Source organism: Anabrus simplex, chromosome 3, assembly GCF_040414725.1.
Source record: "Anabrus simplex isolate iqAnaSimp1 chromosome 3, ASM4041472v1, whole genome shotgun sequence".
Classification (NCBI taxonomy): Eukaryota; Metazoa; Arthropoda; class Insecta; order Orthoptera; family Tettigoniidae; genus Anabrus; species Anabrus simplex.
The window spans coordinates 427,975,129-428,000,563 of NC_090267.1; the positions used below are offsets into that span (position 1 = coordinate 427,975,129).

Here is a 25,435-nt window from a genome sequence, read left to right on the forward strand (position 1 = left end):
CGCGCGATTATGTGAAACTCAATGCTTTCAAGAAGTTGAAAATGAAATTGTGAGGTAAGTGCACAAAAATGCAAGGGCAGAATTGCCAATAAACTAGTTCGTTGACTTTCAAAGTCCGCGATTAAGACCTATTTGTACATCGCTAGTCGCTGAAGTTGACCCAAGCCGGCAAGCAAGACGTGCGTGTAGTGTCTGTGTGTAAGTAACAGTTTTATAGTAAGCAAAAATATTTTCCTGATGGATCGTCGTACTGTAGAGATGCGTGGAATGTGTATTGCCGGCAAACTTTCAACGAGTTCCCTTTGATATTATGATACCAATTTTAAGTTAATGGTTATTAAACCCACTGAAATAAAGCATAATTGTACCGTCGCAAAAAAAAAATACGGCATAATTAAAGCCAATGCTCGGCGTCTACAAATAGTCTAAAACGCGTACTGTATATGAAAGACATTCATATGGTTTTACAAAGCACTTTTTAAGCCTGATTAAAATTTTTTGAAGGAAAAAGTGGGGGTCGTCTTGGATTTGAAGAAATGCGGTAATATATATTTTTCAGAATGAAATTAAACACACGCTTTCACGTAGTATCGGAATTCGAAAAACACAAACAAGTAAGCCGTAGTGTGGATATTATCCGCAAAAATGCAAGTTTTGAACAAACTGATTGCTATTACATACTGATTTTAATGTGTATGGGGGCTTTCCCGACTTTTACAAAAAATTGGATATAACGACAATCCGCTATAGCGAGTAAATTTTCCGCCGTTATAAATGCTCGATATAACAGATTCATTTTGTGTTTGCTTTAGTTGATTTTTATAAATATGCTGTCAGTATGTCTGTGCTGTCTCTTATCCCTCTGCAGATTCTTGAATGGAGCTGGAGAGGCAGGAGTGTTCAGAAAAAAGGGAGGGCTAAGGGTATCACACTGTAGTAGTACAGTAAAACCTCGTTAATTCGAAGTCGTTGGGACGCAAAAATCTGACTTCAAATTACATGATTTGGAATTAACAGCCAAAACGTACTTCAGAACTGCCATCCTTTGTGGCGTCACAATATATTCTAAGACCTGTTACTGCATGCAATTAACCTTGAGTCACAGTTTAAAGCTCTCAAATGTCATGGGAAAAACCTATTTACAAAATGTATCCAACACGGTGCATTTACAGTATTCAAATAATGCACTTGGATAACTCACCGGCAAACATAACCTCACGCGATGAAATCAAAAGAAAGAAAACATGATTCAAAGACGAGGAGAAATCTATACTGGCTCCCCTGTGCAAGTGCTTTATTAATTGGATTACTGTATTTTATGCATTTTAGATGCCTTGTGCTTGCATGGAATGTACCTGACGCCTTTAAAACATCGCAGCTTATCGAACTTTCCTATGACGAGGGGTGAAAGTCTCTCGCTTCCGTCCGTATTACAACAACAGTACAGTGACTATTCTGTACTTGTACGATTTCCCGCCATGGCACTTGCAAGACCCATTAATGCATGCAATCACCTTGATTCTCAGTTTAAACTTTTCAAATGCCATGGAAAACACTATTTCAGAAATTTATCCAACAACGTGCATTTACATTATTCAAATAATGCTCTTGTATAAAACAATGACAAACACAACCTCACGCAACGAAAGGAAGAAAAACACGATTCAAAGACGAGGAAAAATTATGCTGGCTCCCCTGTTCAAATGCTTTACCTTTTGGATTACTGTACTGTCTGTATCTTTAGATGCCTTGTACTGGCATGGAAAGTGACTGACGCCCTTAAAACATTGTGGCTTTTCGAACTTTCCTATGACACGGGAAGGAAGTCTCTCGCTTCATTGTGCAGTGCACTCATTCTCTTCTGTGCAGTGTGCACTGCATAGCAACACAGTACATTTGTCGGCTGGCAATTCTCTCCTTTAAAACTACAAGTCCGTTTGGCCTCAGCATTTAAAAAAATAAAACAAACAAACAATGCAGTTTCATCGGCACTGACAATATTGTTTGGTGCGTACGAATTGATTATAGGCTATAAGCCACGCTTTCTCGTCAACTACTGTCGGCATCACAAGTGTTCGCGGATTCTACCTCTCCGCACACTGCCTGCTACGTGATATCGTAGCTTTCCTAAAAACGCAGAATACAAAATAATTACGATTCCGCTCAAACATAGCAGATATGAAGCACACTGCAGACACGCCGAAGTAGGTGAAAGTGCGCAAAGTTACCACTTCACATTCCGGAAGAAATTTTGAATTTAAATTACTCTGTAAAATACTATTTTTTTCAAAATGTAAAGGCAGTTTTGAATTAAAAGTCTGTATTTCGGTAACGGGACCGACATTGTTCTTCGAATTACGAATTATCCATATTTTAAATTAAACGATTTAAATAACATGCAAAACCATACCTCATGTTTCTGAGAAAGAGAGCTGCTTCGAATTAGGCGAGATTTTGAATTAAACTATTTTGAATTACTGAGGTTCTACTGTATATTACTGAAATGTATGACCAATTGCAGAAACTGTATTTAGACAACGTTTACAGTTAAACAATATCGAAGTCTGGCTGCCGCACTCCAAAGACGCTATTTATCACTTAGACACTGTCTAAAACAGATGTTCAACCAGACACGTTTAAACATTGCCGAGTACACTGTTTAACCTCAAAGTTTCGGAGTGAATCACGTTGTTTAAGCTTAAAACTAGTCATTTTTTCTGGAATCAGTCCGATGTGTTGGTAAACTGGTAGAACTTCTCTAAAAAGCCTAATAATAAATGGAAAGTATGCACAACTGACAGGCTCGCAAGTCCCTTAGCACAAGACTCTTACATAAAACTTAAGAGAAAAAATATTACTTACCCAGGTTAAGTTTCCAACATAGAGCTGGTGTCGTCTTCCAACCTGATTAGGCTGGATGTTATTGCCCATTTGGTGATAAGGTGGGTTTGAATTTGGAGAGTGTCCATCAGCAGTAGCAAGGGGAGGACCTGGAGTGTGAGGAGCCTGTGAACTTTCTTCTCCGCCCCCACCACCTCCAGGTGGTGCAGCAATAACATCATCATAGAGATCTACCCCATCAGCAGCGAACTCATCCTGTTTCAAAATCCATTCAGAAATGTAGCATCAAGTATTTTTAATAATCCAGTGTGCGTATATGTTTCTGCGTTATATGGACTCAAATAATGAATTATTTGCAAGTCACACAAACGAGAAAGTAGAGGCAAGGACTAAGGAAGAACTGTGAGAATAAAGGAATGAATACAAATCCAGAATTGCAAATATGAACCACTCATCTTCATAATATTTCAACCTTACTACATACCCATAATTACCAAGAACAAACAGAATAATTACCAAAATCTTAATTCTGCCATCTATGGGTGAGATAAAAGTTGCTTTCCCAAAAAACTAGAAGCCTTAGATTGTTAATTTTTTGCTAACTTTGTTCAAGATAGAGATGTTTTATGGTACACAAATTACATTTTGAAAACAATTTAGATTGTGGAACATCAACCGATGATCCTTATACACTTTCTTAAAAGACAACTAGATTAGCTATTACAGTGAAGTTTGGGGAAAAGTTACCCAGTACAATGCACTAAAACATTTTTTAACATTAAAACTATAATTATCACCCCCATGCATGTCCTACAATGAAATGAAATGTCGTATGGCTTTTAGTGCCGGGATATCCCAGGGCGGGTTCGGCTCGCCGGGTGCAGGTCTTTCTATTTGACTCCCGTAGGCGACCTGCGCATCGTGATGAGGATGAAATGATGATGAAGACAACACATACACCCAGCCCCTGTGCCGTTGGAATTAACCAATTAAGGTTAAAATCTCCGACCCGGCCGGGAATCGAACCCGGGACCCTCTGAACAGAAGACCAGTACGCTGACCGTTCAGCCAACGAGTCGGACATGTCCAACAATATTTTCAACATATTATCGGTTCCTACCCGAAAGCTTATGACTTTGTTATTTTGTTCAACCTATATGCAATAAGTCAACTAGTGGTGCCAAACAACAGACGGGTGAGTCATACAGTGTGCTGCATCACAAACACTATAATGATTTAGAATTCTGCTCTATGACGTGATTTACAGTACAGAAGAGGAAAAAATAGGACCCTGTTTGCCCTAAAAGTGCCTGGGGTTAACAAGTACTTCAAGGTTGTAACACAATTCTCAACGTAAACGAGTCCTGCTCCCACGGAGCTCAACTAGGTGTCAAGGAGGCCGGTTCAGCTTTCCTCGCTTAGTGGATGACATCCAAGTAAAATAAAATAACTAGAGAGGAAAAATCTTACCAGTGTAGTTCAAAAGAAATATACTGTATATTACATATACAAGCATCACATCAAGCATCACAGTTGACTGCTTAGATCCACGCCTTTTCGCTAACTGTGCCGTGGAAACTGAAACCGACCCATGACGTGCAGTAAAGTTTATAAATTTTGACGCCACAGTCAGAAAACCCTTTTCCACCGTCGCCTCAAGGGCATATGTGAAGTGCATACATTTTAACACACACATATCATAATGACCTCTTTGAATACCTTTATATAATTTCCCTGTTTACTAGTGCATTAATGGCACATGAAGTTTATATACTTGTAATTCAAAGTGTATTTCTACACTTTTTACTTAGCATAACCTGATTTCTCTTCTCCAGTTCTTCATCGATATAGGGTAAAATCCTTTTCACGCATCCCTCTTACAATCATTCTTTTAGTTCAGTTCATACGCATATTGTCAGGCTGACTAGTAGCCAGATCTATGGAACTCATTGTGCACATGATGCCACAACAGGTTTGTAGATCAGAGTTCCATCAGTACAATGCAAGTCTTCCTACTAATGCTGGTTTCAGCATTCTATTCACTCCTTATACCTCTGACACGGTTTGATGGACCAGTGTGCGAGCATAAACAACTCATCAACACGCCTCAAAGTCCCATGGACTCGGAGAAGGCAGTAGCATTCATAAACGTTGGCCATAGCTACTACAATGTAGGAAAAGTTTAGAATAAGTCTCCTACAAGTATTCACTGGGCTATGAAATGTTTTCAGAATCATCATACCTTCCACAGAAAACCTAATGCATGTCCACATCCTAGCTGCACTCCTGCCTTGCCAGATCGCTTTTTAATGCTACAAGTGTAGAGGAACCAATATCTTTAAGCGGCTGATGCTCAGAGCAGTCTGATTGAGGTATTCAACGTAGATGCAAGTAAGAACACAGGAGACCCCTGATGGCAAATTCAGCCTCTAGAAATCCGGCCAGAGAACTAGCATTAGTAGCATAAAACCAGAGAAACCATCTCCATTTTGCACACGTGCATAAACATTGGACTGAGGGTCAGTGGGAACACACACTCTTCAGAGACGAGTCCAGATTCAACCTGAGGTCACCTGACCGAGGAGTTAAGATGTAGAGAAGGGCAGGGCAACAATTTGCCTCCTGTACCCCCTCCGAAGTTCCGTGAAGATGTGTGAAGGCTTAACTTCAGATAACCGTACCAATTTTGTACTCGGTGAGAAAGACTCCTTTAAGGCATACAGATACATTGAGGAGATTCTCATTAATCATATAATACCATTTGCTTTTGATGAAAACTTTGCACTTATGCATAATATTGCAAGACCCCATGCTGCTCAGAGCGTCAGAGTATTTTTGGGATATCAACAAACACTCTGGACTGGATTTGGATTTATTGAACCACACAGGCCTTCGCCCAACACAAAGTTCAAATCCGTAATAGCCTAAACTAACAAACCATATATAAAATTGTAAACAAATTGGAAACAAGTTGAGGATAAATGGTCAACGGTCAACATGCCTGCCAGAGTGCTGTTGGTCCTGTGCATAATTCTGATCTATGGAAATAAGTATTGTACAGGCTATGACCAAAATAATGGACTCATCATGCAGTGATCATCGCCCGGCGAAGCCCGATAAGATAACGCTGCTCACCACAACGGCACTCAGGACTGGCCAGCCAGGAGTCCAGTTGTCAACTCTATTGAGCATGAGTGGGACAGTGTCATCTACATACCACTAGTTGTTGATCAACCTGCCGTTAACTATAACTCCATGTTTTGCTTCTTGAAGAGCAGCTGGATGATCTGTTCAGAGAACAGATTAAAACGCAGGGGAGATAAAATGTGCATCCTTGCCGTACTCCATTTCATCCTGGTAGCTCGAGTCTCAGAGTTTCCAATTCTCATGGAAGCTTCCTGGCGGTCATTCAGTTTTTTTGATGAATGTAAGATCTTTACTATCTATTGCTAATGTGTTCAGAATTCATACGAGGTTCGAATGCTTGACACAATCGAATGCATAAGCATAATCAATGAAACAGACATAGACATTTTTAGACTGGTCTCTACAATTTTGTAATACAATCAAAACTGTGCAATATGTGCTGGTCTTCACATCTTTTATCACTATCACAGTTTATTGCTTTTAAACTAGCCACTTGCATATTGAAGTTTCCAGAAATATTTTTCCAAACACATTTCTGTGACCTCTTTAAGAGCTTTCCTTCTTCTGAAATGTCTCAAGTAGGTTTTAGTTTCTTTTAAACAGTTGAAGTACACATTTCTCTAGGGCCAATGTGGCACTTGTTGCGTCCTCACTGGCTTCAACGTTAAAATTATGGATTGCAGTTGAAAAGTCCTTTACAACCGATGGCAAAGTAGTGATTTGTCAAGCATGCAACAAACATATTGCATGTTTCATGAAATCCCATGTTGAACAACATGCACGCACAAAGTGCTCTGCATAGGAAAAAAACAATTATGTCTACAGAAGAAACAAATACTTTTAACACAGATGAAGCCTTCAGCTTCACACAACCCTTTTTATAAAGACTTACTCAGTGTGATGATTGCAGCCAATATTCCATGGTATAAAACTGAAGTGCCTGAATTCACATCTTTTCCAGAAATATACTGCAAGCAACATATTCTTCGCCAATCAAGACTACGCAAGAATTATCTTCAAGTCCACTATGGCAAAAAAATGCTTTTATATGGGTTGCTGTCGAAAAAGCAACAAAAGCTAAAAACAGGTAGAACCTGACTGCCTGTCTGATCTACTGTAAACAACTGGACTATACAAATCACTCAACTATTGCGAGATTTGGGAATAATGGATTAAAAGCTCTGTGGCCAAATGAGATGCAAGAGGAAAAGGAATTCATGATGTACGCTGATGCTGCAGCATTTATGCTTAAAGCTGCAACTGCTCAGAAAGTATTTCAACCGAATATGCTCCATTTTAAATGCTTGGCTCATGGACTGTAACACGTTGCTGAAGATATCAGAGATAAGTTTCTAGAAGTGAATAGTTTAATTTCAGCAACAAGAAAAAAGTTTTTCTAATAGTCCCACAAAGAGTGCTATCTTACAAATAGCAATGGCCGAAGATACCACTGTTCCCACAACCAGTGTTAAAAAATGTTGGGTTTTTTTTGCAAGCTGCTTGACATCGCATCGACACAGATAGGTCTTATGGCAACTATGGGATAGGAAAGGACTAGAAGTGGGCAGGAAGCATCCATGGCCTTAATTAAGGTACAGCCCCACCATTTGGTTGGTGTGAAAATGGGAAACCAGGGCTGCCGACAGTAGGGTTCGAACCCACTATCTCCCGAATACCAGTGTTAAAAATACTCGGAACATAGATAGAAGCAGATAATTTGTATAGTGAGCATCTATAGTTCAGTTCTTACGAGTTTCGACTTACATTTGAGCACTGATTTTTAGCAGAGGCTAAGTGAATTAATAAAAAGCTAATCACAGGCAGCCGATTGCTCTGATAGAGCACATTAGATCTGAGTTTCGGTTACCAGTGTTGTCGATCTGTTGTTTACCATAACCACGTGTTATCGGCTGTGAGTTGTATTGCGTTCAGTTCATATCACGGTCTTTGTCAGTTCACTTGGTCATTCTTGACAAAGTTCCAATAAAGACGGCTAGAAATAATGAGTTGATTGAGTGGTTGAAGGAGCATAATATTTTCGTTCGCGATGACATGAGGAAGGAGAAATCTCATGCATCTTGTGAAACAAAACAAACCCTAGAACCCAGTTTAGATGATGGATGAAATAGCCAGGAGGCATGTGCATAAAGTTGTTTGCCCTCCACCATACTATTATCATTTTAACACCATAGAACCGATTTGGGCCCAAGTGAAGAATTATGTAGCTGCGAATAACTGGCTCTTCACAGTTTCGGAAGTTGAAATACTTCTTTGGGAAGCTGTAGGCCGTGTAAGTGCAGGTTGTGAGACACAGTAACAGATAAGTGAAGCTTGGGAGAGGGAAAGTATCACAGACTATTATGTTGAAGAAGTTATCTTGTTACGGTCAAGCGAGAGTGAAACCTGAACAGACGATGATAATGCCGATAGTGACTCCAAAATCAGTGGTGTATTCCCTTGGTAGGATTTTTCCTTCCTTAGGAGAAAGTGAATCGATTAGCAATGCGAACTCTTCTAGATGGTGAGTAGAAATTTCATTTCAAATTCTCGCGTTTTATATGTTCAAGCACTGATCTATTTTTATCTCATAGCATTATCCTAAATATTTTGTGTAATTTTTAATCTTATATGAGTTATGCATGTTGCTACAAATAACAATTGATTTCTGGACTTATATTTGAGTATAATTATACACTGCAAGTGACTAATCTCATGTTTTAATCCGTATTGAAATCTGTTGATATACAATAATAAAGTTTTATTATGAATCCACCTGTTCAATACAATATAATGTTGTTACATTTAAAATAACTTCATTAGTTAAAAAGTTATATATGGGACATGTTTCGCTCCCTTATAGAGCATCATCAGCCAAATCTGAATCTCAAATAATTGTTATTTACGTAAATAAAGACTTAAGAACTATTAGAACATTTTTGACAAACTTAAAACTTATTCTATTAGAAAATCATAAAATATAAAATCTTTGTATACATGGCTTAATTACATGTGCTTAATAGGAAGATACATTGAAATTATGCTAAGAAAATCCTCAAATTTAGCTCCTAAGATTGATCTTCACGTCTTTCTAGGATTTTGGACATGATATATATATTATTTATTTTATATTTTAGTACTCTCTCTTCCATAATTTTAATGTATCTTCCTATTAAGCATTTTATATTTTAGTACTCTCTCTTCCATAATTTTAATGTATCTTCCTATTAAGCATGTATACAAAGATTTTATATTTTATGATTTTCTAATAGAATAAGTTTTAAGTTTGTCAAAAATGTTCTAATAGTTCTTAAGTCTTTATTTACGTAAATAACAATTATTTGAGATTCAGATTTGGCTGATGATGCTCTATAAGGGAGCGAAACATGTCCCATATATAACTTTTTAACTAATGAAGTTATTTTAAATGTAACAACATTATATTGTATTGAACAGGTGGATTCATAATAAAACTTTATTATTGTATAATTATACATTTCCGTTCGAACTGTGTCTCGTGAATCAGCTGTTTGTACTCGTAACAATTTGGTGCCAATGTCTGACTTCCGGTTAACTGTCGAGTCGAAACTCATAGAAACGCAACTATAGATGCTATAAAGATTGTTGGGTTGATTCTTAAAGTGCTGTATCCATTTGGGAATCACAGACTGCCTTTTTAGTGACTCCAAAGCAGTCTCCTACATTGCCTATATCCGCAGCAACTTCATTTGGCTTCCAGAAATCATCAAACATCTAGAAACATCAGGACTGCCACTGCAATATTCTATTTCTGTCACAGTGGATGCTATTAAAAATCTAAGTGATGTGGATGGAGAAACTGGTTCAAGTTGAAACATAACACAAGTTATGGACTTCTTTGTTTGAACTTGAACCTTAGGAGGAAAAGAAACTATATTCTGCTTTATGTTATTCCTACGATATATCAGCATTTATTGCTAACACTGATGCTTTCACGACCTGTACTTGTTGACATGATATAGACTTTTGGACTTACGCCATGTCAAGAAAACAAGTTGAAACTATTTACGCTTCGCAGAGAACTTTACTCCGCATCTTCAGAAGAAAATCTCAACTATTCATGAGGAAGTCTTCCACAATAATGAGGGTATGAAATTTTGTTTTACTATTGGAACTGTAGTGGTACGCTCATTCGTCGCCAGATGGCTTGCTGTATGCTGGCACAGTGCTCCAAGCGGGAGCTGACGACATTAAGCATGAGGCACACAACAGTAGGCCACGCACCACATGCCACAATGAAAGGTCAACTTCACGGACACCGCACTGAACTGCGAATCTCTACCAGCTGCAATCTATGAACATCTATTTAATTATACCTTCGTGTGCTGTTTTTGACAATCTCCAACAGCATTTTTCAAGATATTTTAATAAGAAGCGCTAATGAAACATTTTAACATGATGCAACGCATCTAAGGATTTTGGAGCCTTATTTTAATTTCATCATATATTTTACATGCTGTGCACATAGTTCATCCCAGATCCTTTTTTATACCTTTTAACGTCATTTGTGTTTTGTACCTTTGTTTTAATCATTAGATGTGTTTGTACAGTTTTGTATTATGGTTGATGATGGCCAGCCAAGGCCGAAACTAGTTCCAAAATTAAAAATGTAATGTAAACATTGCAATAATGTAGTATTGTAAACACTAACCTCCAATTAAGATGTTCATCACACAGTGTATGCATGAGGAGTAACAGAGAAGACATCAGACGAAACACGGACGAATGTGGTAGAAGAAATAAATAAAAACTAATAACATAAAATGCAACGAAAGCCACCAGGATAGAATAGAACTGAGCTGAAGAATGTAAAGAAAGAATGCAGAGAAAACCAGAGGATGATAATGATGCGAGACGGCGTGAGAGGGAGAGGGCGGGGGGCATAACCGGTGTACACACGTTATGAAAGTATGACATTAACAGGTTTTGGGCGCATTGACTCAGCGCTCCGGAGAGTGTAATCTTGTGAAATTGTGACATGCAGCTTGATACTACGATTTTAACCAAGGACATTCTATTTTATGTTTGACAAACACCTACATTGATATTCTCTTTTTACGATTTGTAAGAACAATCAGGACCTGATTATTCACCTTTCAAGTTTGAGGCTGATGATGCCCTTAACCCTCGGTGCGTCGTGCCGCGGTCTTTTCAACCGCACGCATCCTTCTTTTGTTACTCTGTCTACGATTGTTACAGGACAGATTTCTCCCACCACCATATCTACCCCGCAACCTTCCTCTAGTGTTTATAGCCAGGTAGCGCTCCCTAATTGCCCTTCTGCTGTCACTGTGGATGTTTATCTGAGTGTGCGGTGCTTTCGACCGCGGGCGGCTACTGCCGTTCGTCGAATTTGGTTCTAACCCTGGATGCGCAACTGTTCGCGCACACAAATTGTTTGACTGTTTACTTGTGTTGTGAGTGAAAACGGATTCCAAAGAAGTTGATAGGATAAACAAATTGATGGATGGTGTGGAAAAGGAAACAGAAAGACGAAGACTTTGTGTGCTACCTGTTCTCTGTGCATATGCCGGGAGCACACTATCTTCCTCGCCTGTCAAGCCTTCAGTATGGGGACAGCAGGTGAAGATGAAGAAGACAGTTTTATTATCTAAGGACACAGTCAGCTCACGAATATAATGAAGAATGACAAATTGTCTTTAGTAAACAGTAAATCTCTAATTACTGTTACCCTTCTCTCTGTTGTAGCCTTGCTCTTACCATTGGACAGTATACCTTATTTATATTGCTGTAACTTTGTTTTGTACATTTTTTATTTTATTTTTTACTGATAGTTGTACATTATTCGTACACTGCACTATACTTCTTTTACAAGTTTACTTTTGTGAATTCTGTAAATGTATGTTCTTCCCATTTCACTGTTATTTGATATGTGTTAAGTAGAACGTAACATTATTGTATTATTTTAAAGTACTATTTAAATGTAAATAAATAATACCTGTATTTTTTTATTATGAAAATAGAGAGTAAACAATAATATAGCAACATAAAAAATTAATAGCAAATTGAAATACAAAAACGATATGGAATTCTTGCGCGGTCTTTTCCACTCCATCAACGACTGATGTTACAATGCCTCGCGCGACATCCCGAGGGTTAAAATGGGCGGAACATGTCCCTTTTATGATAAGATTTAATTCTTAATTTGCTAGATCTCTTTGTATTGAATAGGTGGATATAAAAAATAACACATGTAACACACTTTGTATCTACGTACATTTCAATACGGACCTAACATGAGAATTTTAACGTGTAGTTTAAAATAATACGAAAATTACTGAAACTAATCAGAAAATCGGGGGATCGGTCCGGGAGATTGGGAAGAACAATGAAAAATCGGGAGTCTACGCTTAAATCCGGAGAGTTGGCAAGTCTGTAAAAGTAAAGTTATTTCTAGGGGCGGGATGGTGGGTTCCTGGACAGGGAGGAATTCAGTGAGGTGGAAATGTAGTAAGCAGTCTGGCCTATGCTGACGACTTGGTCTTAATGCCAGATTGTGCCGAAAGCCTGCAGTTTAATATCCTGGAAATTGGAAAAAGGTGCAATGAGTATGGTATGAAAATTAGCTTTTCAAAGATTAAACTGTCAGTAGGTAAGAAATTCATCAGAACTGAATGCCATATTGGTGATACAAAACTGGAACAGGTATATAATTTCAAGTATTTAGGATGTGTGTTCTCCCAGGGCGGTAATATACTAAGTGAGATTGAATCAAGGTGCAGTAAAGCTAATGCAGTGAGCTCGTAGTTGCGATCAACAGTATTCTGTAAAAGAAGAAAGTCAGCTCCCGGACGAAACTCTTTACATTGATCTGTTTTCAGACTAACTTTGCTTTACGGGAGCGAAAGCTGGGTGGACTCAGGATATCTTATAAGTTAGAAGTAAGACTTGAAAGTAGCGAGCATGATTGCCGGTACAAACAATGGCAGGAGGATACCCGGAATGAGGAGATAAAGGGTAAGATAGGAATGAACTCGATGGATGAAGCTGTACGCATAAATCAGCTTCGATGGTGGGTCATGTGAGGCGGATGGAGGATGATAGGTTACCTAGAAAAATAATGCAGTACGTTATGGAGGGTAAGAGAAGTAGAGGGAAACCAAGACGACGATGGTTTAGACTTGGTTTCTAACGATTTAAAGATAAGAGGTATAGAACTTATTGGGGGCACAGCATTAGTTGCAAATAGAGAATTGTGGTGACGTTTAGTAAATTCACAGGGGCTTGCAGGCTGAATGCTGAAAGACATAATGGTCTATTATGATGATGATGTAGAGCCTAAGTCTATTTCTTCACATGTAAAGGCTTGGAAATCTATTACTTCCCTTATTTGTTGAGGTCTCGAAAGCTTTTAAACCACCTGCGGTGTTAAGGATCTTTGAAATGTGTTGTTCCCACCTAGACATGCCTATTTCATTAGCATATTGTGGTTTCTTCCATCCGAGTGCTACATATGGGTCGTTCATAGTATTTTCCGCCGTTCTTCTGGCTTATGCGTCTATATATGCGGCTTTCCTTTCTTTTATTAGTTCTTGATATTTTCTTCTTGCGTCTGCATATTTCTGAAGATCAGGAGGTCTATTGTTTTGTTTTGCGATCTGTAGGAGATTCAGTGTGAAATGTCTCTGCCTGTAGCACTGAGCATCAAACTAGGGTTTTGCTTTCCTCTTTCTTTGTGGGATGGTTGCTTCGATTATTACTTTCTTGAGTGTTTTTGCTGCGTCGTTGAGTAGGTTGTCTATGAGTTGGTGTTTTATTATAGAAATGTGCGCTTCTGATGATTGCAGTGCTTTCATGTCTAGCTTCCTTGTGAGCCTATGTTGGCCTTCCGATTTCTTCTGTTTGCTGTATGTTCGTAGCGTTATTTTTATGGAAACGGGGCAACACTTCTGGAGTGGAGTGATGGTTGGCCTATTTGATGATGTGCCTCTGTAGAAAAGTCTATGGTGCTACTACCGTTGTGTGCAAAATATGTCTTGTTATCTTCTTTGTTGACAATTCTGAAGCCTTCTCCTTCTATTGTGTTTAGCAGTATGTTTTTCCGCTGGCTAGGTAGATCAATTCTACAGTTGAAGTCTCCTGCTATCAATGCATCCTTTGTGGGGTCCAGCCGGTTCATAATTTTCATTATAATTTCTATTATGTCTTCAATTGGGGTTAGAGGTGGAATGCATAAGCCGACTATTGTTATTAGGTCTGCTTGTAAAATTATGGTGTTGTCTTTGGTGTGAGTATTTCTTAATTTCCCAAGGTGTGGCTTGAAATAGCACAATACTCCCCCTTCAGGTCTGCCTCTTTGCTTGTGTGTTGCTAATGCATGTTCTCTGTAATACGTTTAGAGTTGGATTGCCTCTGTTGAAAAGGTTTCTGTGAAGATTAATATGTCCTGTGTGTTGAGTGATTCATTGGGGATTAGAGTGAGAATACTGTTCAGTCCTCCTCTGTTCCACAGCATCAAGTTAAAAGTCAAAACTTGCTCCTGTGAATTTTCGAAAGCGATAACGTCGTACCATTACTCCTTTTGGCCAGAAGTCTGCTTCATCTGTCCACTGAATGTCGGTGAATGGTATACCTATCTTGGATGCTTTCAGATGTCCTTTGAATTGCAACTCTTCACAATCGGCAATATTGGAGATTTCATGCCAGTGTAAGTGTTTCTCAATTGTTTCTTTTGTCGCCTGTCGGTGCAGTTTATCCACATACAGGCAGGCAAGTTTAGGTCCTGCCTGAAGTTCTCCATTGATCAGGTCTGACGTACCGATTATTGAAAGATCCCTTTGTTTTACTTTCTTTCTAGCTATGTCTGTGAAAGAGGTACCGTCTCTTGGTTCTCGATCCTTCCCTGTTTCCACTACTATGTCGTCATTATTTTCCATGGGGTGTAAGTGTATTTGTTGAGCTTCTTGAGGTGCCTGTATTTGATGGGGTCTCTCTGGAGCGACCCTCTTTTTTTCCTTCTTTATTTATCGTGGACTGTTTCTTGTGTGTCTCGAAAAGTTTTCTGGCTGTCTTTTTATGATACATTTGTGATGAAAAACATTTTTTTCCGCCTTTTCGTTTAGCTGGTTGATTGTGTTGTGTTGCTCCCTTGTTCCTATGAGTTCTGGCTTGCATTTGTCACAGAGCCATATAAGCTTGCATTTGCTACGCTTCATGATTTCGAATCATGGATAAGTAATATTCAAAATCAATTCTGGTAACTAATAACAGACAAGACAGTAAGATCCAAGCAGTAGAAATGAAATTTTTAAGAACATCGGTTAAAAAAACAAGAAGAGAGAGAGAATTCAAAATATTAAAATTAGACAAGAGCTCAATACAGAACCGTTAGTACAGAACATACAGAAAGCCAGACTGAGATGGTTTGGACATGTAAAAAGAATGGGAAAGGAACGGTAGCAAGAAGGGAAGTGGAAAGAGACGGGAAAGAGATCAGTCGGAAGACCAAGAAGGTGGATGGATCAGATTTGGAAGGACATTAGAGAAGCTGGATTGGATGTGGCAGAAGTAATGGAGCAGGGAAAGTAGAAGGACAGAAAGGAGTGGAGGAGGCTTGTTAACCACACCCAGGTGACGGGAGTAGGACATTGATGATGATGATTTCTGCTGCAAGCAATTTCCCTCGAAATCAACCATAAGAAAGACACTATGTTTTACAACCCCTCTGAAGCCCCCATCCTACTGAATTATTTTAACAACCTACGGCGGTGGCACTTCTCGTTGACCATTCACATGTTTAGGATAGAAAAATGACAAGAAATTATACCTCAAATAGATTCCTACCTTCATGCTTGCCACACAGCCACCAACTCGTCCCTTCACGTAAAACGATTGAAACAGAGGCTTGTGTAAATCAATATGCGAGCATTTTCTGTCTTGGTGCGATTGCCGGCTATAATAATGACAAGTTTGATATTGTCTCCGATAGAGCTCACAACCTGTGTGGCAACAGGACTACCAGATGTGGTGAAAATCAGAAAACTGCAGTTTGAAGTTGTCATACTGTGTGCTGGATGCAATTATTGCTGTAATGTATAACCTTAGTTTTTATCATATACCAGCAAGATACCCGTGCTTTGCTACGGTTAGAAATTGAAAATTATTATCCAAAGTTTTACATTTTGGAGAGTCAACTGTCAGCTGAGCCTGTAAAATACGCCCTCAGTTCGTACGTCAAACAGTTTGGGAGGAATGATTATTTATTTTCTGATCTAACACTCATTTGAACCCCATAGGGAAAAATTTGAATTTTAAACCAACCAGTGAAATTTTGATTGAATACACTGAATGAATACATTTTTAATGGGTGAATGTTTATGAATATTTATTAACATCCAGAAGAATGGATATTGTGTTTCTGCGAGTCAACCATCATCAAAATCTCTTAGGGGATAAATATTTTGAAGTATACGATATTTTACACCTAGGACATCGTAAAATTACAACTTTGTACTTCGAACGGTTTTGGAGGGATGAATAATTTTGTTTAAGGAGCTAATCAATCCCATTTAACACTTTAGGGGTGGAACGTTAAAAAAGATTTCCTATTTCACACATTTGATTTAAAATATATACCGCTATTTGGAATTTTGTCTTCATATGTTAAACCATTTCGGAGGAAGGAACGAATATATTTGTTTTCAGATCTTAACCCCCATTTAACTCTCTGAGCAGTTAAATTTGTTTCAAACCTTCTGTTATTTAACATCTAGGATATAATTTGAAATTTTAATGCCAAACGGTTTCATTTAAAGGCATATTTTTGTAATCATTCCTCAACCCCCAGTCAAAACCTCCTTGTAGGTGTATTGTTTTTTAAGTCCAGTTCTTATTTGTATCCTCATTTTTAAAAATTCAACCCGTTTTACACCCCCCCCCCCCCTTAAGTTGATTCCAATTCCCCCACCCCGCAACAAAATACGCGTATCTATTTTTAAAGCATATTCCAAATACCGATTTTCTTGACCATAAAATCCTTCATTTTCAATTCATTTTTCAATTCATTTATTTCCTGCCCCTTAATAGGATTTTCCAAAAACTAAAGAATATGTGTTTCTTTATTTTTAAAGGAGATTCCAAATACCAATTTTTACATCTGTTAATATCTTCACTTTTGGAGATACCAGTATCCTAATAAAAATAATTCAAGCCCCTTTTTCAGTCATTTTACCCCCTTAAGTGCATTTTTCAAAAACAAAACAAAAAATGTTACTTTATTTTTAAAAGAGACTAAATATTCCAATTTTCACATCTGGAATATGTAAAGTTTTTGGGATGTACTGTAGATATGCTCATTTTAACCTTTTGAACTCCATTACCCTTAGGGTATGCTTCCTGCTCCACTCCTAATTAATTTCTGCACTATGAACAGCTGTAGGACGTGAACAATGCAAAAGAATCTAACACAAAATATAAGTATGTTACATGAATATATTTACAATTAGGCACACAATATACATTAATCCTTGTATGTTTTCACTCTGTGGTACTTTTCAAAACAGTTCCGTGAGTGAAGACGAAGCAGAAGCCATGTTTACATTCAAACAACATCTGTGAACTTAGAAGCCATGTTTACATTCAAACAACATCTGTGAACTTGCATAAACATTTGAGAATAACAGAGCTTAAAAAAGTTACCACAATTCCCGTGAACTATTGTAAATAGGAAAACATGTTCTCTCAGAGACCTCTAGAGAGCTCTACAATACCAGAACACGACACAGTCCTTATACGAGCCCTGAAAGTAGGAGATATTGTCATACTGAGTAGAGCTCGACATCGGAGCGCAAGTCTAATATTTTAATGACGAGCCGCACTCGACATAGGAGTGCAAAAGGTTAAACATTAACCCCCTTTAACGCTTCCCCTTAAGTGGATTTTCAGAAAATGAATTATGAAAATAATTCCATCAATCACCAATTTTGACATCTGTAACGTGTTACATTTTCGAGATGTATTGTAGATATACTCGTTTTAAAAATTCACCCCCTTTGTCACTCCTGTTCAGCCCCTCTTAAGTAGATATTCCAAAAACCTTTATACATGTTTCTTTCTTTATTTTTAAAGTTCTAAATACCAATTTTCATGACTGTAACATCTTCAGTTTTTGAGATATAAGTATCATCATAAAAGGTATTCAACCCCCTTTTCACCTTTTCCAACCGCCATTAAGAGGATTTTTGGAAAACAAAAAAGTACGCAACTTTCAAAGGAGAAAAATCAGGAGAAATTTGGCAGCGAATCGTGACGTATTACGACATCACTGATGGTAGAACGTATACTAATTCATTATAATTCAATACATTAACAATTCTATTTGGCCTATATAATATTTCATCATTTATATGTGAATACTAAATACTGGACACATCTGAACTGTAGGAACATGTGACTTCTCATCCTTCAACATGGTGATCACATTACGACTAAATGTTATTCAACACACCTATAGCTGACTTAGTCCACTTCAGAAACTCGGGACTAAATTTTTTGCTCAAAGCACTTGCCTTGCTGAACTGATTTCAAGGTTAAACGTTTCTCCAAAGTTTGTTCAGACAGCAAGAATCTGAACTGTGTTTTTGTCTTTGTGACTCTGCTAAAAATCCTTTCACATTCTGCATTGCTATTTGGAATTGATAAAATAGCAAGCATCACTTTAGAGAGTCTGTTATTTTTAAGTACACCATGAGGTGATTTCATCTGACCTACCAATACCCATTGAACATCAATTCTTCCTTTTGCCAGATCTGTTTCTTCGGGCTGAAATTTACAGAATTGGGAGTGCAGAATATGTTTCTTTACCTAAATGTCCCGTTTCACTAGTCAGAATGTTCGGAAACTTGTTAATGAAAAATCTAAGGCTAGAAAATGATGCCTTACTTATAGCGGAAATATTTGCAAATTCTGCATAAATTAACTTCATCTTTGAACGGAATTTTGTGTACCATATAGTCACATGATGAAGAGAAACACTTTCTAACAGACTTAAAAAATATGCACTTTCCCTCAGACTTCAAAGTGTTCACTACAACAAAAGCAGAATTTCCTATCATCAGATTTGCTGGAGTATGATAATCTACATCAAGGAGAGAGGAGGAGCTTTTAATAACGTATGGTTTCATAAACCTTGCCATCACATTCTTCAACAGTTCCTCCAAAACTGACCTCAATAAATAGATGTGCGGCATACTTGACTGAAGAGCTACGTTTGGACTCTCAAGGATATCCATAACATTTGAGAGAAAAAGGGAAAAAGATTTATGTGAATTTGATGAAAGGAACATGAGCAGTCCTCCTTCATGTGACAATGCATGGCTCTTAGTGTCATCAGTAGTTTCATTTTTTTTAGTGAAACTGATGACTGGGTTTTCCTTTTAAATGAGGAGTGTGGTGAAATGTTATGACAATCCTTCACCTTTACACACAAACAAGACACATCTGCACTTAAAACTGTGCTTAGGAATTTTGTAAGTCTTCAAAGTTCCCATCTGAAAATCCTTACTCACAATTTTGCTCCTGAATAAAGTAACCAAAGGGTCCCACTGCAGCAAAATCCTATCTAAACGCCTTCTTAGTGATAACCATTGAGTAGGCACAAGCTTCAGAATTTTCCTCATCTCTCTGTTGTGTAAAGTCAGAAATTCTCTGAACTTTTCTTTCCTCTTTGCACTCCTTTCCAGATAATAAAATATATCAATTATACTTTCATCTACATTTACAGGCAAGCACGCCGCATCATTCCCTGCAGCAAGATTAACTAGGTGACAAGAGCAGCCTACGATGATTATGTTACTATTTTCCCACTTCGAACATCTTGCCACGCCATTATTTAATACTAGCATTACTGGAGCATTATCAGCACCAAGAGTTAGGCAGTTGTTTAATGGAATGCAGAATTCCTGAAAAGTTGAGAGCAAAAGATTGACAATGTTAGGCACAGAGAGTAGACAACTCTGAAATTCATTGAGTTCAGGCCTAAGAAATGTTACAACAATGGGATATATATTCAGGTCACTTTCAATGCTACCATCAACAGCAACAGAAAATTTATTAACCTGCAAATGTGATCCAAGTTTTGCCCTTTCTTCCATGCACATTTCTGTAATGATAGCCACTGTTTTTGTTCTAGCACACCCATATCGTTTAGCAATTTCCGAATCAGGAAACGTTTTGCGAAACAAAGGCTCCGCGTGGTGGGCACAATTTACAGGCAAGTTATGTTTTATAATAAATGACGTAAATAAAGCCTTGGCAATCGGCACAGGCATTTGCACATCTCTGAGTATATCACACTTCCTGCCATGCACAACTGAAAAATCATATCTACATATAGTACAGAATGTGAACGTTGGTTCCTTCCTGGATTCACTGAAGTACGGAAACTCTTCCCTACAAGCGCTTTTAAACACTGCATTATATTTCTTTTTTGACATTTTGGCCAAAACAAATATTAAGACACAGCACAAGCACTTCTGCAGGTCCTGGCCCGGGTAGACGACTATGGTGTACTACTTCTGAGGTTAGGTTACTCGCTTGACTCGCCTGCAAAGAGAATGACTGTATTATAGACCAAAGAGGAGCACACGACTGGCCACCGTGTCCCATACTGCCATCTAGTATCATTATTAGAACTACTATCGACCAGCCATATTCAGCCATATATCGATAGAATGAGGAAATCCGCAAGAGTTTAAAATAATACGAAAATTACTGATATTGCTGTGAAAATCGGGAGATCGGTCCCAGCAATCGGGAGGAACAATGAAAAATCAGGAGTCTCCCGCTTAAATCGGGAGACTTGGCATGTCTGAATATGTGTTTCCTTATTTTTAAAGGATATTCGAAATAGCAAGTTTTTGAGATATAAATACACTCATTTTAGAAATTCACCCCCTTAGTGGCGGAATATCAAAAAATCGTCCCTTAGTAGGCACCTATATTGTAATATAAATGTATCCTCAAAATTTAATTTCTTTATGTCTAGTAGTTCAAGCTCAGCGATGATGAATCAGTCAATCAGTCAGGACATGTTATATATATATATAGACTAGCAGGACTCCACGGGATGCTAGGGGCATGTGAGCCATTTTCTGACCCACTCTGCTGCCCTCAGATCAATAGCCTTAACCACACAAAGATTTTAACAAAACTAGACTAATGCTTTTGACACTGTCACTTTAAGAACGGACAATGAATTAATTTCAGATTTGTCCACATTCAAACATATAATGCCCCATTGGGCCATTCTGCATCTTAATTCGTAAATGAAGGCAAGCATTTTTCATTACTTCTGATGTCGGAAAACCTGCGCTATGTTGGAACTCCAATGTATCCTAAACTTAAGTACCAAGTTTCATGAAAATCCCCCAATTTGTTCTCTGTAATGCTGTAACAGACAACGCTGAAACAAAGTATCAGGTTAATACTTAAAGACTAGACAGAAAGTCGATTTTATATAATATTAATATACGTCACCCCCTCATTTCGCATCAAGTAGGTCAGGCGCTGGCGACCACGAATGAGTTACCTGGAAAATTTATAATGTCCAATAACGGACCATTTATATTGGTATTATAAATTTACTCATTCGGAACAGATATTTCAGATTCGCTATGGGAATCAACATCTGTATCAAGTAGGTCCACCGTACGCCTAGCCCTCAAAGCATGGAATTTCACCCACATATACTTTCATAACAGGATTACAAATATCTTTACGTTTCTCTGACATCTGCACTTTCAAATAAATCCTATATCCTAACTACTGCGATGAAGTCTTCGTAGTAAACTGTAAGAGATTCCAATAGTTCGGAGAGTGTCATTCCCTAAGAGACTGTAATGCTAATAAATAATAATATTTAATATACGTCCCACTAACTACTTTTATGGCTTTCAGAGACGCCGAGGTGCCAGAATGTTGTCCCGCAGGAGTTATTTTACATGCCAGTAAATCTACCGACACGAGGCTGACATTTTTCAGCACATTCAAATACTACTGGACTGAGCAACGATTGAACCTGCCAAGTTGGGGTTAGCAGGCCAACCCTCAACTGTCTGAGCCACTCAGCCCGGCAACTATAATGCTCTCATTGCAGACTAATATCAGTTCTGAAAATAATGATCCTGAATGGTCTATTTCTGTTATGAGAGAGAAAAAAAAGCAATATATGGAAAGTGTGAAGAACTACTATAATGAGAAGTAGAAGTATCCATCATTACTTTACTTCTCGCAGCCCAGTACTCGCTACATTCAGCTGCGCGCAGAACGACTGTCGTTTGTTTACACGCTCGCGGACTTCTTGGGAAGGATGTTGTGAAGCGGTGCTCAGAGCTGCCAACCTCTGTACTGAGGAACTAATGAGGGAGGTGCTTCGATAGCTGGTGATGGTGATTAGTTACACGATTGGTCTGGACTGGTTCTTGCCGTGTGGACGGATAGGATAGGACAGGATAGGATCGGATCTGGACAAGACCATTGGCCTGGACGGTTAGAAGCCGCAAAGCGGTCCTAGGCCCCTAGTTTCATGAGGAAACACGATTGGTCTGGACGGTTAGGATTCTTGCCGTGGATAAGACGATTGGTCTGGGCAGTTAGGATTCTTGCTGTGGACAAGACCATTGGTCTGGACGGTTAGAAGCCGCGAAATGGCCCTGGGCCACTATTTTCGCTTGGAAACACGATTGGTCTGGACTGGTTCTTGCTGCACAGACAGTTAGGATAGGATCTGGACAAGACCATTGGTCTGGACGGTTACAAGCCGCATTGTTATTTTACATGGTGGTGGTTTTTTTTTTTGTGCTTTTATTCAGTCGAGGTTGGTAATGCAATGTATTTATCAACATTGATGGCAATGACGTCGCATTCCGTTCAAGTTGACCAACGAGAATGTAAGAAGCTACTTTAGCCATGGACGATGACGGCTGCTGCCACTTATTATTATGTTATAAATGTAAATGTACTTCTGGGGGCGGGATGGTGGGTTCCTAGACATCGCAGTGAACACATCCCTCCTCTAAAAGGAAATCCAAGTAAGATTTCATTATTTTCACTTTCTTATAATGTTATAAACGTTGGGCTGTGGGATGTAAAGGTATACCAAATATCCTCAAAAGAACAGGCCTTAGAAATCTGAAGTTTGCAAAGCCTAGATCAAGAGAAACGTTCACAATGCTGCCCTACAATTCTTTTGGTGGCTCTTCTGCACCTGATGTGCATGTTTAGGACAGAGATAAAGCACAGAAAAATTATGTACACTGAAACTGTAAGTGGCAGGAAAGAAAGACCCTTTCTTTATGCATGTAGAATTAAAACAGAGATTGTATTAATGGGCGAAATACAACTATTTTCTTTGCTGCTATTGGTCAGCCAAAATCCCAAAAGTCTCTGATAGAGCTCACATCGTGTCCAGCCAATGGACTATCAATTCAATAAAATTATTCTGTCCACACCCAAAGTCCAACCAATCCAGTCCAATGGTTTTATCCAAACCAATGGTCCATGGGATACTAGAGGACTGTAAACCGCTTCGCAGCCTAACCTGAAGGGTTACATTAACAGAACCTGTTTGCTTCCACACCAACGTCAGCGAGCTTGCCATGTCTCATGTAACTTCTTCTGAGCCGTGCTGTGGATGTCTAACCACAGGGTACGGAAGCTTTACCATTCTTGCAAAGGTTTTGCAACCTTGATGAGCAAAACATCCTCAGAGATTCCAATAAAATTAGAAATCACATATACAGCAATTAATTCTTAAATACCGAGCAAGTTGACCGTGTGGTTAACGGTGAACAGCTGTGAACTTACATCTGGGAGACAGTGGGTTCGAATACCACTATCAGCAGCCCTGAAGATGGTTCTCCGTGGTTTACCATTTTCACACCAGGCAAATGCTTGGGCTGTACCTTAATTAAAGACACGACCGCTTCCTTCCCACTCCTATCCCTTTCCTATCTCATCATCGCTGTAAGACCTATCTGTGTCGGTGCGACGTAAAACTAGTTTTAAAGAAAAATTCTTAAATGAAATAAAATATAATTTAATTACCAAATCGTTATATATGCCTCTCATAACCTTAATTTTAATAAAATGTTTTGTAATATAATTGATAAGTACGTAAAGTTATGAAATATTACATCTCCTTACTTTGTACTCATAAAAGTTTTCTTTTTCCCACCTCATCCAAATAAGAGAAAAGTATGGAGTTGATGGGAAATGTTCATCAACAAATTAACTTAATTCCCCCATACCACAACAGACACAAATGAAAACCGTGCAATAACTGTCAAGACATCAGAATCTACTGTGCCAGCTGGCCGACAAATGATTTAAGATAACACACACTCCGAACATAAATCTCCAATGTAAAATAACAACTTGCCGTATGATTACATGACTAATACACGACATACCATAAAATTAAAGCAAGCTTGCAAGTGCATAAGTCTCGAAACCCTACAGCCAACGCATAACCCATCTCACAAAAATGACGCTCAACCAAGACATAATTTCTCACCACAGAGAATGATTTCCTATCAGAATCTGAAGAAGGATAAAAGGAGAACAACTGTATCTTCTTCATGACATATAGTCATAATATTCCTAGTTCACAATGTCGAGTACTGGTTACAAATTATCTTCTCAAAATGAAATAGGAAATAACTCTACCTTAATCGAAGAACACTTTGAGTTCAATTCCATGCTGCACACTTTGGTATTCAGCCTCCCAAATAAGATATATCAATAGTCTGCCGAATAGGTTCACACAGTGAAATAGACCTATCACACACATATTTAACAATGAATTTCTACCTGCACTTCAGATTAAAACCAAAAGTATATCCCATTACCACCCGTTACCAGAAACATGCCCTACACACAATAGACAAACTTCAAGGGCTAAATGTCCTACTTGAACACCACATGCCGTAAATAACCGAGCTAAGCAAAGTTATTTCCCCAGATTTCGAAGTGCAAAACAATCGCGAACCTCGCATACAACACAATAATTATTAGCAAAGTGTACAATTTAAGACTAACATCACAATTAAACTTAGCAATTCCACAAGTTAACCTACTCCAAACATAAAACACATCCGTAAACGCTCTATAAACATCAGGTCTTCTTAGACTAGCATTGCCGTTCATAACACAAGAACTCGCAAAAATGTTCGGCCTTAATCTACTGACCAAAGTGACACAGTACGTAACTATTACACTATTCTTAAAAATTAAGATTTCATTCAATAAACAATGTTGATTCCTCCACGAATGCTAACCGGCACTTTCCGCACACCAGCCCGCCGTTCAAAAAACACTCCGGACTCTGGCACCACCAACTCAATACATTATTAAACATATGCGAGATAACTCAAATTCGGTATGCAACAATATA

The 25,435-nt window shown here is 38.4% G+C and overlaps 1 protein-coding gene across 2 annotated transcripts in view; it reads right to left on the reverse strand.

The window, feature by feature from the left end:
* Cpsf6 (cleavage and polyadenylation specificity factor subunit 6) overlaps positions 1-25,435 on the reverse strand; it is a 383,523-nt gene that overhangs the window by 357,967 nt on the left and 121 nt on the right. For both annotated transcript variants that reach the window (XM_067143420.2, XM_067143419.2), the window contains exon 2: positions 2,863-3,096. In XM_067143420.2, the coding sequence (XP_066999521.1) occupies positions 2,863-3,096 (234 nt within the window). The remainder of the gene's footprint in view (positions 1-2,862; positions 3,097-25,435) is intronic.